The sequence below is a fragment of the Theropithecus gelada genome, chromosome 7b (genome assembly GCF_003255815.1).
Source record: "Theropithecus gelada isolate Dixy chromosome 7b, Tgel_1.0, whole genome shotgun sequence".
NCBI lineage: Eukaryota > Metazoa > Chordata > Mammalia > Primates > Cercopithecidae > Theropithecus > Theropithecus gelada.
The window spans coordinates 3,061,677-3,078,245 of NC_037675.1; the positions used below are offsets into that span (position 1 = coordinate 3,061,677).

At 47.8% G+C, this 16,569-nt stretch overlaps 1 protein-coding gene across 2 annotated transcripts in view; it reads right to left on the reverse strand.

The window, feature by feature from the left end:
- Positions 1–13,850, reverse strand: part of SLC28A1 (solute carrier family 28 member 1) — a 97,454-nt gene extending 83,604 nt beyond the window's left edge. Inside the window, exons 1-5 of one of the 2 annotated variants that reach the window (XM_025391996.1) lie at positions 13,734–13,850; positions 11,692–11,805; positions 10,623–10,734; positions 9,617–9,705; positions 8,101–8,192 (exon numbers count right to left, since the gene is read on the reverse strand). In XM_025391996.1, the coding sequence (XP_025247781.1) occupies positions 8,101–8,192; positions 9,617–9,705; positions 10,623–10,718 (277 nt within the window). In that variant the 5' untranslated portion in view covers positions 10,719–10,734; positions 11,692–11,805; positions 13,734–13,850. The remainder of the gene's footprint in view (positions 1–8,100; positions 8,193–9,616; positions 9,706–10,622; positions 10,735–11,691; positions 11,806–13,733) is intronic. The other variant, XM_025391995.1, reaches the window with a different exon arrangement.
- Positions 13,851–16,569: the final 2,719 nt, after the last annotated feature.

The following is a 16,569-nucleotide window of genomic DNA, read 5'->3' on the forward strand; positions in this document are numbered from 1 at the left end:
ATTTATTTTTATTTTTAAAATTTTTTGTAGAGGTTGAGTCTTGCTGTGTGGCCCAGGCTGGTCTCGAACTCCTGGGCTCAAACAATCCTCCCACTGCAGCCTTCCGAAGTGCTGGGATTACAGGCATGAACCACCTGCCATGCCTGGCCCCTCTTTAATTCCAACCTGTCAGGATGAGGTGAACTTGCTCCTGAAAAGACCCACCCCTCCCTGTGGGGTGGGGAGCTCTTCTACTCTGTGCCAGGGGACCTTGCTCCATCGGTCATCTTTTCATCTCCCATTCCTTCACGTTCCTTCTACAAACTCCCCACCTCAGCTCCTACACACAAAGTGTCTCCCACCCTAAACTCATGCTCATCCTTGACACTTGGTCACATGCTGCCCATTCATCCTCCCCGCCTGACCTCATAAAAATTGATCAAGGCTGGGCGTAGTGGCTCACGCCTGTAATCCCAGCACTTTGGGAGGCTGAGGAGGTGGATCACGAGGTCAGGAGATCAAGATCATCCTGGCTAACACGGTGAAACCCTGTCTCTACTAAAAATAAAAAATATTAGCCGGGCGTGGTGGCAGGCGCCTGTAGTCCCAGCTACTCAGGAGGCTGAGGCAGGAGAATGGTGTGAACCCGGAAGGCAGAGGTTGCAGTGAGCCGAGATAGCACCACTGCACTCCAGCCTGGGTGACAGAGCAAGACTCCATCTCAAAAAATTAATAAAAAAGGTTGGTTCCAAGATGGCCGAGTAGGAACAGCTCCAGTCTGCAGCTCTCAGCGTGAGCGATGCAATAGATGGGTGATTTCTGCATTTCCAACTGAGGTACCAGGTTCATCTCACTGGGGCTCTCACTGGGGCTTGTCAGACAGTTGATGCAGCCCACTTAGCAGGGCGGGGCATCGCCTCACCCAGGAAGTGCAAGGGGTCAGGGAATTCCATTCCCCAGCAAAGGGAAGCCATGACAGACGGTACCTGGAAAATCAGCACACTCCCACCCTAATACTGTGCTTTTCCAATGGCCTTAGCAAACGGTGCACCAGGAGATTATATCCTGTGCCTGACCTGGAGGGTCCCACACCCACGGAGCCTCGCTCACTACTAGCACAGCAGTCTGAGATCAAACTGCAAGGCAGCAGTGAGGTTGGGGGAGGGGTGTCCACCATTGCTGAGGCTTGAGTAGGTAAATAAAGCAGTCCAGAAGCTGGAACTGGGTGGAGCCCACCACAGCTCAAGGAGGCCTCCCTGCCTCTGTAGACTCCACCTCTGGGGGCAGGGCATAGCTGAACAAAAGGCAGCAGAAACTTCTGCAGGCTTAAACGTCCCGTCTGACAGCTTTGAAGAGAGTAGTGGTCCTCCCAGCACAGAGTTTGAGATCTGAGAATGGACACTCTGCCTCCTCAAGTGGGTCCCTGACTCCCAGTACCCTAACTGGGAGACACCTCCCAGTAGGGGCCAACTGACACCTCCTACGGCTGGATGCCCCTCTGAGATGAAGCTTCCAGAGGCAGGATCAGGCAGCAACATCTGCCGTTCTGCAATATTTGTGGTTCTGAAGCCTCTGCTGGTGATACCCAGGCAAACAGGGTCTGGAGTGGACCTCCAGCAAACTCCAACAGACCTGCAGCTGAGGGTCCTGACTGCTAGAAGGAAAACTAACAAACAGAAAGGACATCCACACCAAAACCCCATCTGTACATCACCATCATCAAAGACCAAAGGTAGATAAAACCACAAAGATGGGGAGAAACCAGAGCAGAAAAGCTGAAAATTCTAAAAATCAGAGTGCCTCTTCTCCTCCAAAGGAATGCAGCTCCTTGCCAGCAATGGAACAAAGCTGGATGGAGCATGACTTTGATGGCTTGAGAGAAGAAGACTTCAGACAATTGGTAATAACAAACTTCTCTGAGCTAAAGGAGGATGTTCGAACCCATCGCAAAGAAGCTAAAAACCTTGAAAAAAGATTAGACGAATGGCTAACTAGAATAAACAGTGTAGAGAAGTCTTAAATGACCTGATGGAGCTGAAAACCGTGGCACAAGAACTATGTGATGTATGCACAAGCTTCAGTTGCCGATTTGATCAAGTAGAAGAAAGGGTATTAGTGATTGAAGATCAAATGAATGAAATGAAGCAAGAAGAGAAGTTTAGAGAAAAAAGAGTAAAAAGAAACAAATAAAGCCTCCAAGAAATATGGGACTATGTGAAAAGACCAAATCTACGTCTGACTGCTATACCTGAAAGTGACAGGGAGAATGGAACCAAGTTGGAAAACATTCTTCAGGATTTTATCCAGGAGAACTTCCCCAACCTAGTGAGGCAGGCCAACTTTCAAATTCAGGAAATACAGTGAATGCCACAAAGATACTCCTTGAGAAGAGCAACTCCAAGACACATAATTGTCAGATTCACCAAAGTTGAAATGAAGGAAAAAATATTAAGGGCAGCCAGAGAGAAAGGCTGGGTTACTCACAAAGGGAAGCCCATCAGACTAACAGTGGATCTCGCAGCAGAAACCCTATAAGCCAGAAGAGAGTGGGGGGCAATATTCTACATTCTTAAAGAAAAGAATTTTCAAACCAGAATTTCATATCCAGCCAAACTAAGCTTCATAAGTGAAGGAGAAATAAAATCCTTTACAGACAAACAAATGCTGAGAGCTTTTATCACCACAAGGCCTGCCTTACAAGAGCTCCTGAAGGAAGCACTAAACATGGAAAGGAACAACTGGTATCAGCCACTGCAAAAACATGCCAAATTGTAAAGACCATCAATGCTATGAAGAAACTGCATCAATGAATGGGCAAAATAACCAGCTAACATCATAATGACAGGATCAAATTCACACATAACAATATTAACCCTAAATGTAAATGGGCTAAATGCTCCAATTAAAAGACACAGACGGGCAAATTGGATAAAGAGTCAAGACCCATCGGTGTGCTGTATTCAGGAGACCCATCTCACGTGCAGAGACACACACAAGCTCAAAATAAAGGAATGGAGGAAGATCTACCAAGCAAATGGAAAACAAAAAAAGGCAGGGGTTGCAATCCTAGTCTCTGATAAAACAGACTTTAAACCAACAAAGATCAAAAGAGACAAAGAAGGCCATTACATAATGGTAAAGGGATCAATTCAACAAGAAGAGCTAACTACCCTAAATATATATGCACCCAATACAGGAGCACCCACATTCATAAAGCAAGTCCTTAGAGGCCTACAAAGAGACTTAGACTCTCACACAATAATAATAGGAGACCTTAACACCCCACTGTCAACATTAGACAGATCAATGAGACAGAAAGTTAACAATGAGATCCAGGAATTGAACTCAGCTCTGAACCAAGTGGACCTAATAGACATCTACAGAACTCTCCACCCCAAATCAACAGAATATATATTCTTCTCAGCACCACATCACACTCATTCCAAAATTGACCACATAGTCGGAAGTAAAGCACTCCTCAGTAAATGTAAAAGAACAGAAATTATAACAAACTGTCTCTCAGACCACAGTGCAATCAAACTAGAACTCAGGATTCAGAAACTCACTCAAAACCGCCCAACTACATGGAAACTGAACAACCTGCTCCTGAATAACTACTGGATACATAACGAAATGAAGGCAGAAATAAAGATGTTCTTTGAAACCAATGAGAACAAAGACACAACATACCAGAATCTCTGGGACACATTTAAAGCAGTGTGTAGAGGGAAATTTATAGCACTAAATGCCCACAAGAGAAAGCAGGAAAGATCTAAAATGGACACCCTAATATCACAATGAAAAGAACTAGAGAAGCAAGATCAAACATATTCAAAAGCTAGCAGAAGGCAAGAAATAACTAAGATCAGAGCAGAACTGAAGGAGATAGAGACACAAAAAACCCTTCAAAAAATCAATGAATCCAGGAGCTGGTTTTTTAATTGATAGACCACTAGCAAGCTTAATAAAGAAGAAAAGAGAGAAGAATCAAATGGACACAGTAAAAAATGATAAAGGGGATATCACCACCGATCCCACAGAACTACAAACTACCATCAGAGAATATGATAAACACCTCTACACAAATAAACTAGAAAATCTAGAAGAAATGGATAAATTCCTGGACACATACACTCTCCCAACACTAAACCAGGAAGAAGTTGAATCCCTAAATAGACCAATAACAGGCTCTGAAATTGAGGCAACAGTTAATAGCCTACCAACCAAAAAAAGTCCCGGACCAGACAGATTCACAACCGAATTCTACCAGAGGTACAAAGAGGAGCTGGTACCATTCCTTCTGAAATTATTCCAATCAGTAGAAAAAGAGGGAATCCTCTCTAATTCATTTTATGAGGCCAACATCATCCTGATACCAAAGCCTGGCAGAGACACAACAAAAAAAAAGAGAATTTTAGACCAAAATCCCTGATGAACATCGATGCAAAAATCCTCAATAAAATACTGGCAAACCGAATCCAGCAGCACATCAAAAAGCTTATCCACCACGAACAAGTTGGCTTCATCCCTGGGATGCAAGGCTGGTTCAACGTATGCAAATCAACAAACATAATCCATCATATAAACAGAACCAAAGACAAAAACCACATGATTATCTCAATAGATGCAGAAAAGGCCTTTGACAAAATTCAGCAGCCCTTCATGCTAAAAACCTCTCAGTAAACTAGGTATTGATGGAACGATCTCAAAATAATAAGAGCTATTTATGACAAACCCACAGCCAATATGATACCGAATGGGCAAAAACTGGAAGCATTCCCTTTGAAAACTGGCATAAGACAGGGATGCCCTCTCTCACCACTCCTATTCAACACAGTGTTGGAAGTTCTGGCCAGGGCAATCAGGCAGGAGAAAGAAATAAAGGGTATTCAATTAGGAAAAGAGGGAGTCAGATTGTTCCTGTTTGCAGATGACATGATTGTATATTTAGAAAACCCCATCGTCTCAGCCTAAAATCTCCTTAAGCTAATAAGCAACTTCAGCAAAGTCTCAGGATACAAAATCAATGTGCAAAAATCACGAGCGTTCCTATACACCAATAACAGACAAACAGAGAGCCAAATCATAAGTGAACTCCCATTCACAATTGCTTCAAAGAGAATAAAATACCTAGGAATCCAACTTATAAGGGATGTGAAGGACCTCTTCAAGGAGAACTACAAACCACTGCTCAACTAAATAAAAGAGGACACACACAAATGGAAGAACATTCCATGCTCATGGAGAGGAAGAATCAATATTGTGAAAATGGCCATACTACCCAAGGTAATTTATAGATTCAATGCCATCCCAATCAAGCTACCATGACTTTCTTCACAGAACTGGAAAAAAAACTACTTTAAAGTTTATACAGAACAAAAAAAGAGCCTGCATTGCCAAGACAATCCTAAGCCAAAAGAACAAAGCTGGAGGCATCATGCTACCTGACTTCAAACTATACTATGAGGCTGCAGTAACCAAAACAGCATGGTACTGGTACCAAAAGAGAGATACAGACCAATGGAACAGAATAGAGCGCTTGGAAATAATACCACACATCTACAACCATCTGTTCTTTGACAAATCTGGCAAAAATAAGAAATGGGGAAAGGATTCCCTATTTAATAAATGGTGCTGGGAAAACTGGCTAGCCATATGTAGAAAGCTGAAACTGGATCCTTTCCTTACACCTTATATGAAAATTAATTCAAGATGGATTAAATACTTAAATGTTAGACCCAAAACCATAAAAACCCTAGAAGAAAGCCTAGGCAATACCATTTAGGCCATAGGCATGGGCAAGGACTTCATGTCTAAAACACCAAAAGCAATGGCAACAAAAGCCAAAATTGACAAATGGGATCTAATTAAACTAAAGAGCTTCTGCACAGCAAAAGTAACTACCATCAGAGTGAACAGGCAACCTACAGAATGGGAGAAAATTTTTACAATCTACCCATCTGACAAAGGGCTAATATCCAGAATCTACAAAGAACTTTACAAATTTACAAGCAAAAATCAAACAACCCCATCAAAAAGTGGGCAAAGGATATGAACAGACACTTCTCAAAAGAAGACATTTATGCAGCCAGCAGACACGTGAAAAAATGCTCATCATCACTGTCCATCAGAGAAATGCAAATCCAAACCACAATGTGATACCATCTCACACCAGTTAGAATGGCGATCATTAAAAAGTCAGGAAACAACAGGTGCTGGAGAGGATTTGGAGAAATAGGAACGCTTTTACACTGTTGGTGAGACTGTGAACTAGTTCAACCATTGTGGAAGACAGCATGGCGATTTCTCAAGGATCTAGAACTAGAAATACCATTTGACCCAGCCATCCCATTACTGGGCATATACCCAAAGGATTACAAATCATGCTGCTATAAAGACACATGCACACATATGTTTATTGTAGCACTATTTACAATAGCAAAGACTTGGAACCAACCCAAATGTCCATCAATGATAGACTAGATTAAGAAAATGCGGCATGTATACACTATGGAATACTATGCAGCCATAAAAAAGGATGAGTTCATGTCCTTTGTAGGGACATGGATGAAGATGGAAACCATCATTCTGAGCAAACTATTGCAAGGACAGAAAACCAAACACTGCATGTTCTCACTCATAGGTGGGAACTGAACAGTGAGAACACTTGGACACAGGGTGGGGAACATCACACACTGGGGTCGTCATGGGGTGGGCGGTGGGGGAAGAATAGCATTAGGAAATATACCTAATGTAAATGACAAGTTAATGGGTGCAGCACACTAACATTGCACATGTATACATATGTAACAAACTTGCATGTTGTGCACATGTACCCTAGAACTTAAGGTATAATAATTAAAAAAAAAAATTGATCCCAAAAGCCATTTACACTTGCTGTCTGCACAGCCTCTTCTCCCATCTGCTCAAATTCAGTTTCTGCACCTACACCCTAAGTCATCAACGGCCTCCTTGTCCCAAAATCGGTGGACATGGCTCATTTTGTCCTGCAGGTCTTGCAGAGATGCTGCTGATCTTTCCCTCCTTGAAACCCTTGCTCCTTTGGCTGCCACCAACCCCTTCTGTGTGGCTGGTCTCCAGGCTTCTGTCCTTGACCCACTTCTCAATTCATTCTCCAAGTGTGCCTGGGGAGCCTCCTCTCTCTCTCAGATGGCCTGGCAGTGGTACCTCCAACAAACTGCCCAAATTATCCCCCTTCCTTCCAAGACTCCCTCCTGCACGCATGTTCTCTAGCTCTGTGGAAGCCACCATCATCCTCCCATTACCCGAGCAGGCCCCTGGGGCAGCCCTGATTCAGGGTTTCCTTCGTCCTGCACATCCAGTCATTCCCAAGTGCAGCTAGTATTGCTTCCCTAGGACCTCTTCCATTGCCCCCGCCCACCTTCCCCAGCTTCATTCTCACACAGGCACTGCAGCCCTCAATGTCTCCTTCTCCCCATCTTTCCTGCCCTCCTTCCAGGGTCCCACAGTGTGAATTCCACCTTGATGCTTCCCTGTTCAAACCCTTCAGTGGCTCTCTCTGGCCTTGAGGGTAAAATCTAAGTCCCTGAGCATCCTCCCATCTCCCTACCCACTCCCCATCCCGGGCCCTTTCCTATCCCTCCAGCCCCATCCCCTGGCACTCCTTGTCTAGAACTTTACCCTCCAGACCTTAGAGTGCAGACATCGAGGTTTATCAAAACCCACACCCTGCCAGTTTTCACCTTTGCTCCTGTGACTCCTCTGTGTGGAGTGCCTTTGCCCTCCTTAGTGTCCTTCCCCTACACCTGGCTAACTCCTACTCAGCCTGTGAGACTCCAATGTCACCTCCTCCTGGAAGTCCTCCCTGACCATCCCCCATCCCTCCTTGGTGCTCCCAGATGACATGCTGCATTATGTGGAAATATTTCTTCCCCCTCCCTTACTGATGAGGGAGTGCCTTGGGAACAAGATCTGGCCTGGTTTAATGGATGCCTCAGTACCCAGCAAGGGAACTGGCCCTGAGTTGGTGCTCAACAACCATTTGTTGAATGACTGGGTAAGTGAATAATCCTGCCCTGAGACATGGATAACTGAGGCAGGAGTCATCGTGTCCTGGGTAGTGCTGGGCCCTAGGCTCACCAGTGCAGAGCAGGCCTGTGCTGATCCATCGAAACAGCTGCATGTGCTCCCTGCAGAAACTTCTGGCTCTCAGGGCTGGCTGCAGGTTCCTCCTGGGAACAGGACCAGTAGGGTCCATGAGTGCATGAGCAGACCCCACCTGGGGGAGATCCTCAGCACCTCCACTCAGGTATGTCCCTGGTAAAGTGGCAACAGGGGCAAGCCAGGGCTTGCCTTGACATCCTCACAGGGTTGCAGGGCAACCCCAGCTCAGGGCGAACAGAGAAATGGCTCAGGCCTTCCTGCCTCTGTGGCAGCACCTACAGGCCCCCCTACCCCAGTGATAGTCCCTGCCTCCAGGGCTGGGGAGGAAGTTCACTGAAAAGGCAGAACCTCATCAACATACAGAAATGTGGCTGGGGGGCGCGGTGGCTCATGCCAGTAATCCCAGCACTTTGGGAGGCCCAGGAGGGTGGATCGCTTGAGCCCAGGAGTTTGAGACTAGCCTGGGCAACCTGACAAACCCCGTCTCTACCAAAAATACAAAAATTAGCTGGGCAGGTGGCGTGCATCTGTAGTCCCAGCTACTCAAGAAGCTGAGGCAGGAGAATCGCTTGAGCCCAGGAGGGGCTGAACCAAGATCATGCCACTGCACTCCAGCCCAGGCAACAGAGTGAGACCTGCCTCAAAAAAAAAAAAAAAAAAAAAAAGAGAGAGAGGAAGGAAGGAAGGAAGGAAAGAATGAAGGAAGGAAAAGCAAGAAAGAAAGAAAGACAAACACGGATGGCTGCCTCCCCTTCCCTGTCGTTCATCCACGTGCCCATGGGACACACATTGAGCCTACTCAATGCTAATTGGAATCCACCCACCAGCTGCCATTTTAAGGAGCCTCTCGCCCCCTCTCAGTCCCCACCTCCCACCTCCTGAGAGGGTTGGGGAGGCATTCTTCCCATACCCCCTGCCCAGGCAGAGAAACGGAATCCCTCCCCCACCACCACCCCCTACCCATCACGGTGTCCTTAGCTCCACATCTGGCCAGCAAGGACCCAGACTGCCCAGACATCAGGAGGCAGAGTTCTAGGCTCACCTCAGACACTTGCTGCCTATGCCACCCAGGCTGGTCCCTTCCCCTCTCTGGGCTTCCACCTCCCCGTGTAAAATCAGGGGCCTTGCCCAGTTCAGGATTTTTAACCGGAGTCTTGGGACTCCCCAAGGTACCCCAGAGACTGAATGGGGGGAGAAGGCAGAAGGGGAGGTTGAGAGGGAGGTCTAGCTGGTTCAGAGCAGGCCCCACGGTATATACTGGGGTTCCTGATGGGATTTCATGTGAGCTGCTCAAAAGCAGGTGGGGAGCCCATGATTTGGCTCACCCTTGAGTCTAATGTGCTTGTGTGTGTTGGCTAAAGCGCCTTTATTCCTTCCTTCAACAAAGGTTCACGTCCCCACAACTCCCATCCGCCAGTAGGCCCGGCTCCACATCCTGTTCCCAAGCAGCCTCCACCCCAGGCCCACCCTTGTCTCTCCAGAGATCACCTACCACCTGGAGAAGCGCTTCGGCGCCGCCTCGCTCCAGTTGCTCCTGATCTCGGTGGCGCTCAAGTCGCTCCCAGGGAGCTGGCCTTCCTCCTACAGCCAGCAGGGGGCTGTCAGGGCAGCCTGCCCCTTACCCGCCCACAGGAACTTACAGCCAGGGGTCGGGGGCCACAGTGAGACCCTGGCTGAGGAGGGGACTGGGCTGGGGCACAGGGAGGAATTAGAAGGCTACTGAACTGAATTCTGCAAGGCAGGCACTGAGCACCTACTGTGTGCAGAGGGCTCTGCCAGACACATCCTGCCCTCAGCGAGCTCATGGTCTGCGCAGGGACAGACACCTGCCGCCCAGCTGTGACTGGAAGGGACTGAGAGGAGGCCTGTAAGGGAGGCCCCAGGCAGGGCTACCTCAACGCATGACCTCAGGGCACCATGCACCCCCGAGTCTGTGGAGCTGTTTTGGGTGGGGGGTGGGCATTCTTGCAGATGACAGCATGAAAGGAGCACCCCAAGAGACAAGGGCAGTGAAGGGGAGGGGGCTTTGTCAGAGCAGGCTGGGAGGGTGCAGGGTATCCTACTAGACTCCAAGTTCTGGGTGGTGTGCCTCGACATGACCTGGCCACTTGAAAGCAAGGACAAGGCTCCTTGAAGGCTGAGATTTCCTTAGAGACCCCCTCCCCCGTCATCTGGTTTTTATTCTCATTCTGTAGGTAACAGCTCAAGTGTCACTTCCTCATTGGGGCCTGCCCTGCCCTTTCAGACTAGGACTTTCAGACTATAGTGCACACAGTACGTGCTTAGTCAATGTATAATGACTGAAATAAAGGGGGCTGCCTTGTGTTGAGGAGGCCAACACACTGGGAGGTTCCTAACTGTGTGAGCAAGGAGGTGAGAAGGAGGCAGAAGAATGGGGTGTGAGGGAAGGTGGTGAGCAAAAGCCTCACCCCCTCGGCAGCCAGACTCAAGTCAAAGAGGCTGAGGGGTCAGGATGACTGATGGGGAAGGGTACAGACCAGGCTTTCCAAGAAATCAGCCCCCATGTTCTCCAGACCCTTGGCCACAGGTGTGAGAGAGATGGACTGTCTTCGTCTTGAGGGGTCGTTCTCCATGTTCCAGACCTTCCAGCTGAAAGACAAATCAGCGAGGCCCAGCGCTGAGAGGGAGGCCAGGCAGGGCCCAGGTTAGGGGCCTGGGCAAGTGGGAGAGGGCGGAGTTGGGGGAGCAGATGCCTGGCACAGCCAGAGCCCTGCCTGGGGGCCACCTGTGCCATCCCAGAGCTCGCCCCTCCTTGTGACTGGGACTGCAGCCTTGGCTTCCCAGCACATGGATGAGGTACCCCTTCCTTTTTCTAGAGACTGGGTCTCCCTATGTTGCCCAGGCTGGTCTCCAACTCCTGGGCTCAAGCAGTCCTCCCACCTTAGCCTCCCAAAGTGTTGGGATTACAGGTATGAACCACCACCCCAGCCTGCACCCACATCTGAACCTGTGAGAGGCAAGTCCTTGTGAACTCTGGGAGTTCCAGGCAGAAACAGCAAATTCTGCCCACTTCATAGAGAAGGAAAGTAAGGAATTATATACAGCATGCATATGTATCTGATACAGGCATTTTTCTGAAGAGAGGACCTAGCTTTCATCACTCCCTACAATGGGTTAAAACTATTACCATTAAGCGAGATCTTCATTGTATTCTACTTTTCCATCTCTGAAAGATGGAGGTGCAACATCCTTAAAGGCATCATTCCAGTCCCTGGATCCAACTATACCTGAAACCAATCCTACCCCTGGACTTTTCCATTGCAAAAATCAATATAGTTCATTTTTTGCTGAAGCTCAGTTCATAGGCTTAAATTCCTCTGTAAATAAGAGTGCTAACTAACACCTCCTCTCTCCCTACTCTTGTTCCCACTCCTTTTTCTCCCCTTGGGGAATGCCCTACTCCATCCAAATGTAAGCCCAGTTAGGCTGACATACTCAGAGACTCGTGTACGTGCATGCACACACACAGGCAGAGCCTGGAAATGCCCCAGATCACACACAGACACACAGCGGCGCACACAGAGGCAGGGCCCTGTTTCTACTCACGTATCTGCGGTGAACAGGTCGCTCTCAGAGAGAGAGAAGAACACGTCTTTGTGGGGACAAGCTGGATCCAACCTGCTTTTGCTCTGGCTTGCCTTGTCACTTCAGCAGAAATTCCTGGGCAGAGTCCAGGGTCGGAGTAGGTTGGGCCTGCCACCCAGTTCTGCCCAGCGCCTCCCCAGAGGCCAGGGCCACAGCCAGGGTGGGAACCCCAGCCCCATCTCAGGGATACAGGAAGCAGGCCCACTTGCAACCTGGCTCCCTGAAGCTCCTGCCCACTGGCTGCTGCTTCTCCAGCAGAGATGCCCTCCTCTGCCCTCTCCCCAGTTCCCAAACTGACCTCTTCCAGGCCTACTAAGGTCACCTCTTCCAGGAAGCCACCTATGTGATTATTTCCCTCCCCCTCCTTGCCTCCCGTGGCCTCCTTTCCCCAGCCAGGCTGTTAGCTTTCTGCATTTTATCTTTCATTTTGCATCTTGATCTATCTCCCTTTCTCACCTAATGGGGATTTATTATAACAGCAACCAATTTTCCTATGCTGGAAAATGAGGAAAGCAGTGTAGCTGTCAGAAATAGTAAAAGTGTTTCAGGTCTGTCAAGAAAACAAAACCAAATCACACCATTTCCCCTTCATTTCATCTTTGTTAAATGAATGCCTAAGCCAACAGCGTGCAAAGTGAAGGACTGAACGCTTTAGTTTTTCAGTCCTCAAACTAAACATTAAACTCATCTGATGGGATTGACAATATCTCTTTAATAATTAATGGTATGCACTCAGGACAAAATCCTTTATGATGCATAAATACTTCCTAGTACTGGCACATCCTGGTTGTTTTGGAAGTTTGGGGAGGATGGTGGATGGATACCCCCTCTCTTTGAAAACATTTTTTCTTCATCTGTCATTTGAATTACCAAAGCATTACAAGTGCATCACTAAACATTGAAACACTGGAGAAATATACAGAATAAGGGTTTAAATCCCCAGAGTCTGAGCCCCCAGGGATGACCACTGTTGAGTTTGTGGCATTTTTCTCCTTTTTTTTTTTTTTTTTTTGAGATGGAATTTCACTCTTGTTGCCCAGGCTGGAGTGCAATGGTGCGACCTTGGCTCACCACAACCTCTACCTCCCAGATTCAAGCGATTCTCCTGCCTCAGCCTCCCAAGTAGCTGGGATTACAGGCATGCACCACCACGCCTGGTTAATTTTGTATTTTTAGTAAAGACAGGGTTTCTCCATGTTGGTCAGGCTGGTCTCGAACTCCCGACCTCAGGTGATCCACCCACCTCGGCCTCCCAAAGTGCCGGGATTACAGGCATGAGCCACTGCACCCAGCCTTTTCTCTCCACTTTTTTTTCCTAAATGTGTCTTATTTTATGTTACTCATTTTCCAACAGGGGATCACACAGTAACAGTGTTCTCATAATTTCATTATTCTAGCAGTATTCCACACACTGTTGAGAGCCCATGTGTTACCGTGATTGAAAACCAGCCAAAAAGCAAGACTCTACCTTTAAAAAAAAAGACGGGAGGAGGGGCGGACACGGTGCCTCACACCTGTACTCCCAGCACTTTGGGAGGCCAAGGCGGTCACATCACTTGAGGCCAGGAGTTTGAGACCAGCCTGGCCAACATGGTGAAACCCCCTCTCTACTAAAAATACAAAAATTAGCCAAGCATGGTGGCAGGTGTCTGTAGTCCCAGCTACTCGGGAGGCTGAGGCAGGAGAATTGCTTGAACCTGACAGGTGGAGGCTGCAGTGAGCAGAGATCACGCCACTGAGCTCCAGGCTGGGCGACAGAGTGAGACTCTACCTCAAAAAAAAGAAAAGAAAAGAAAACTAAATGTTGTCTCTGAGCAGGACTCCTGTCTCTGTGGGTGGTCACCACAGGGATGGGCCCGGAGCTGTCCTTGAAGGGATCTTCACCAAGCCCCAGTGAAGGAAAAAAGGACACCACCTGCTTTTCCACTTTGCCCCATGCTACCCACTTCCCCTCCTTTCTCCAGTCCCGCCTTCCCTCCTCTCCTACTGTCGTTAACTCTCACCCTTGTTTCTGTCGGCATCCAGAGGGAAGCCAGGAGCACAACACGTCCAGCAGCAACCATGCTTGCTTCGAAACATTCCCAACATTGCAGCTTATAACCAACATCGTTGTTGGCCCTAATCTCTACAACAAGGATTTAATGGGCTGTGTGTCTTGGGGTGGATCTTGAGCTTGGAGCCCAAAGATCTCTACTCCTGACTGTCAAAGTTAACTTGCTGCCTCAACTGGCGGTGGGTACTAGAACCTATGAGGAGTCAATGTGCTCCTACTTGGGAAGTACCTGGCAGGGAGTCCAGCAGCACCAGGCTGGCAGGTGTTATTGCTGTCCCGGGTGTCATCCGGGGCTGTTCTGACACACTGCTCCCCTCCTCCAGGCCAGGATACTCCGGGCTTCTCCCCTGCTCCTCCCCTCAAGGAGGCATGGCCAGCAAGGATCCCAGCCCCCAGTAAGGATCCCAGCCCCTTTTCAGGTGGAATTTGGTGAAAAGTCACAGGCTGGGGAGTTGGGAGGCTGGATAGATTGGGGTGGAGACCCCAGGGAAAGACCAACAGCTAGAGGACCTCAGGTGTCCTGGCTGCACCCATCCAGCTGTAGGACCTCAGCACATCCCTGGGCTTCTTGGTGGCCTGTTTCCTGAGGAAACAGTCTCTGAGGCCCGGCACACCCACTGGGGCCCGCTGAGTGAGACCCAGAGCTGAGCTAGGCCAGGGCAGAGTGGGGAGAGGACCGCATAAATATGCATAGATAATTTCCCTCACCATCCAGCAGAGCTCAGAAGGGTTGACAGTAAAGGGGCTGCTCTGCCCCTCCAACTCTGTCCCATTCCTCAGAGGCAACCACCTAACTTTTATGGTTTTAGTTCTTCTGCAGGCCACCTCCTGTTTTAGGGAATGATTAGTCAAAGAGCTGGAGAGAATTCCTTCTCGCCAGGCTCTGACATAATAGGTTATTTTATAAGTAGTGAGTGAAACATTCAAAAGCACAAGAACTATCAGAAGAGTTGCTCAGCAACCCCTTTATTTTCTTCTCATGATTCTGCCCACATTCATTTCTTAGCTCTTCACAGGCAAGGTCTCTTTCGTTGCATTGATTTGTGTATCCAAGCACTGGGCAAATAAAGAGGCTCATCCCTCGTCAAGTTCCATGAACATGACCTCATCATTCTTCTCTCCTAAACCTGGGATGATTGGCAGAAAGGGCATCCATACAACTTTTTCTTCTGCATTTGGCATTGAAAAATGGACTTCCTGTAGTCTCTAGTAGAAATATTGGAAAGTAGCAATAATCCTAGCACTTTGGGAGGCCAAGGCGGGTAGATCGCTTGAGCCCAGGACTTCAAGACAAGCCTGGGCAACATAGGGAGACCCTGTCTCTACAAAAAAAATAGAAAAAATTAGACAGCTGTGGTGGTGTGCACCTGTAATCCCAGTCACTCGGGAGGCTGAGGTGGGAGGATCATTTAAGCCTGGGAAGTCAAGGCTGCAGTGAACCATAATCACACCACTGCACTCCAGCCTGGGCGACAGGAGTGAGAACCTGTTTTAAAAAACAAAACAAAACAAACAAAAAAATGATGACATAGAGTTAAATACAAAGACTAAAGAAATACCTTGGGCTTTTATACTCTTTACTTGTAACTCTTCTAGTTTTCCTGTGGGAATGGACTAGCCTAAGTGTTAGAGCACACTGCTCTCCTGGCAACTACAGAGCCAGTTCAGCTGGTCCCAGGAGAAGAAAGCATTCCAGTACCCCAAAGGCTGGAATCTCCCAGTCTGCTTGGCATGATTATCCAATGGTCTCCGATATAGTTTACTCCTTGACCCACTCTACTCACTGAGAACATCTGGGCACACATGGTCATTATCCAATACAAAATGCAAGGCCAAGTCTGGGGCTCATCTACGGCAGCAGCAAGAGGCCTGGTAGAACTAGGATGCCTGGCCCCACCTGCAGGAGTGCTTAAGGCCACCAGGCAGGGCAAATTTTACCCAAGCAGTTCAGAGATCACTGTTCCCAAATATTTAATATTTAATTGATTGCACTTATAAAGTGTATTTCCCTTGTTGTTGTTTTACCTTCTATTCCTCTTGCCTCTCCAGCTCATATTAGCATTTTATTTATTTAGTTGTTTATTTATTTATTTTTGAGCCAGGGTCTCACTCTGTCTCCCTGGCTGGCGTGCAGTGGCACAAAATCAGCTCACTACAGTCTTGACCTCCCAGCAATCCTCCCACCTCAGCCTCCAGAGTAGCTGGGACTACAGACGTGCACCATATGCCAGCTAATTTTTTTCTGTTTTTAAAAAATTTCATCCCAGTTATTCTAATATTTATTTATTTACTTATTTTGTAGAGACGGGGTCTTACCATGTTGCCCAGGTCTAGAACTCCTGGGCTCAAGTGATCCTCCTGCCCCAGTCTCCCAAAGTGCTGGGATTACAGGTGTAAGCCACTGTGCCCAGCCTCATATCAGCTTTTCATATAGTGAGAAACTGAGATAGTTCCTTTTCAGTTTGATCCAGATCAAGATGTTCTGCAAACCAAGGGTCTTAATTCATGTTATGCTCTTGGGTTCAGGGGTGATGTTCCTGTCTATTACAGGTTTTATACTAAAAGCTATATCTTCCTTCTAAAGTACACTTCCTCCAGCTATTGGCCGGGGCCGTGGAGACTATTAATTTGGATTTCCTTTGCCTTATTGATCAAGTCACAGTTGATAAGCTGATTTGCTATACAGGCAAAAATGATTCCGTGATTGTTCCATCTTCTCCCCCTGTCAGAGAAGTGGTCCGATATGGCCCTCACTGGGCCTAAGGGCGAAGCCAGATACTTTTACA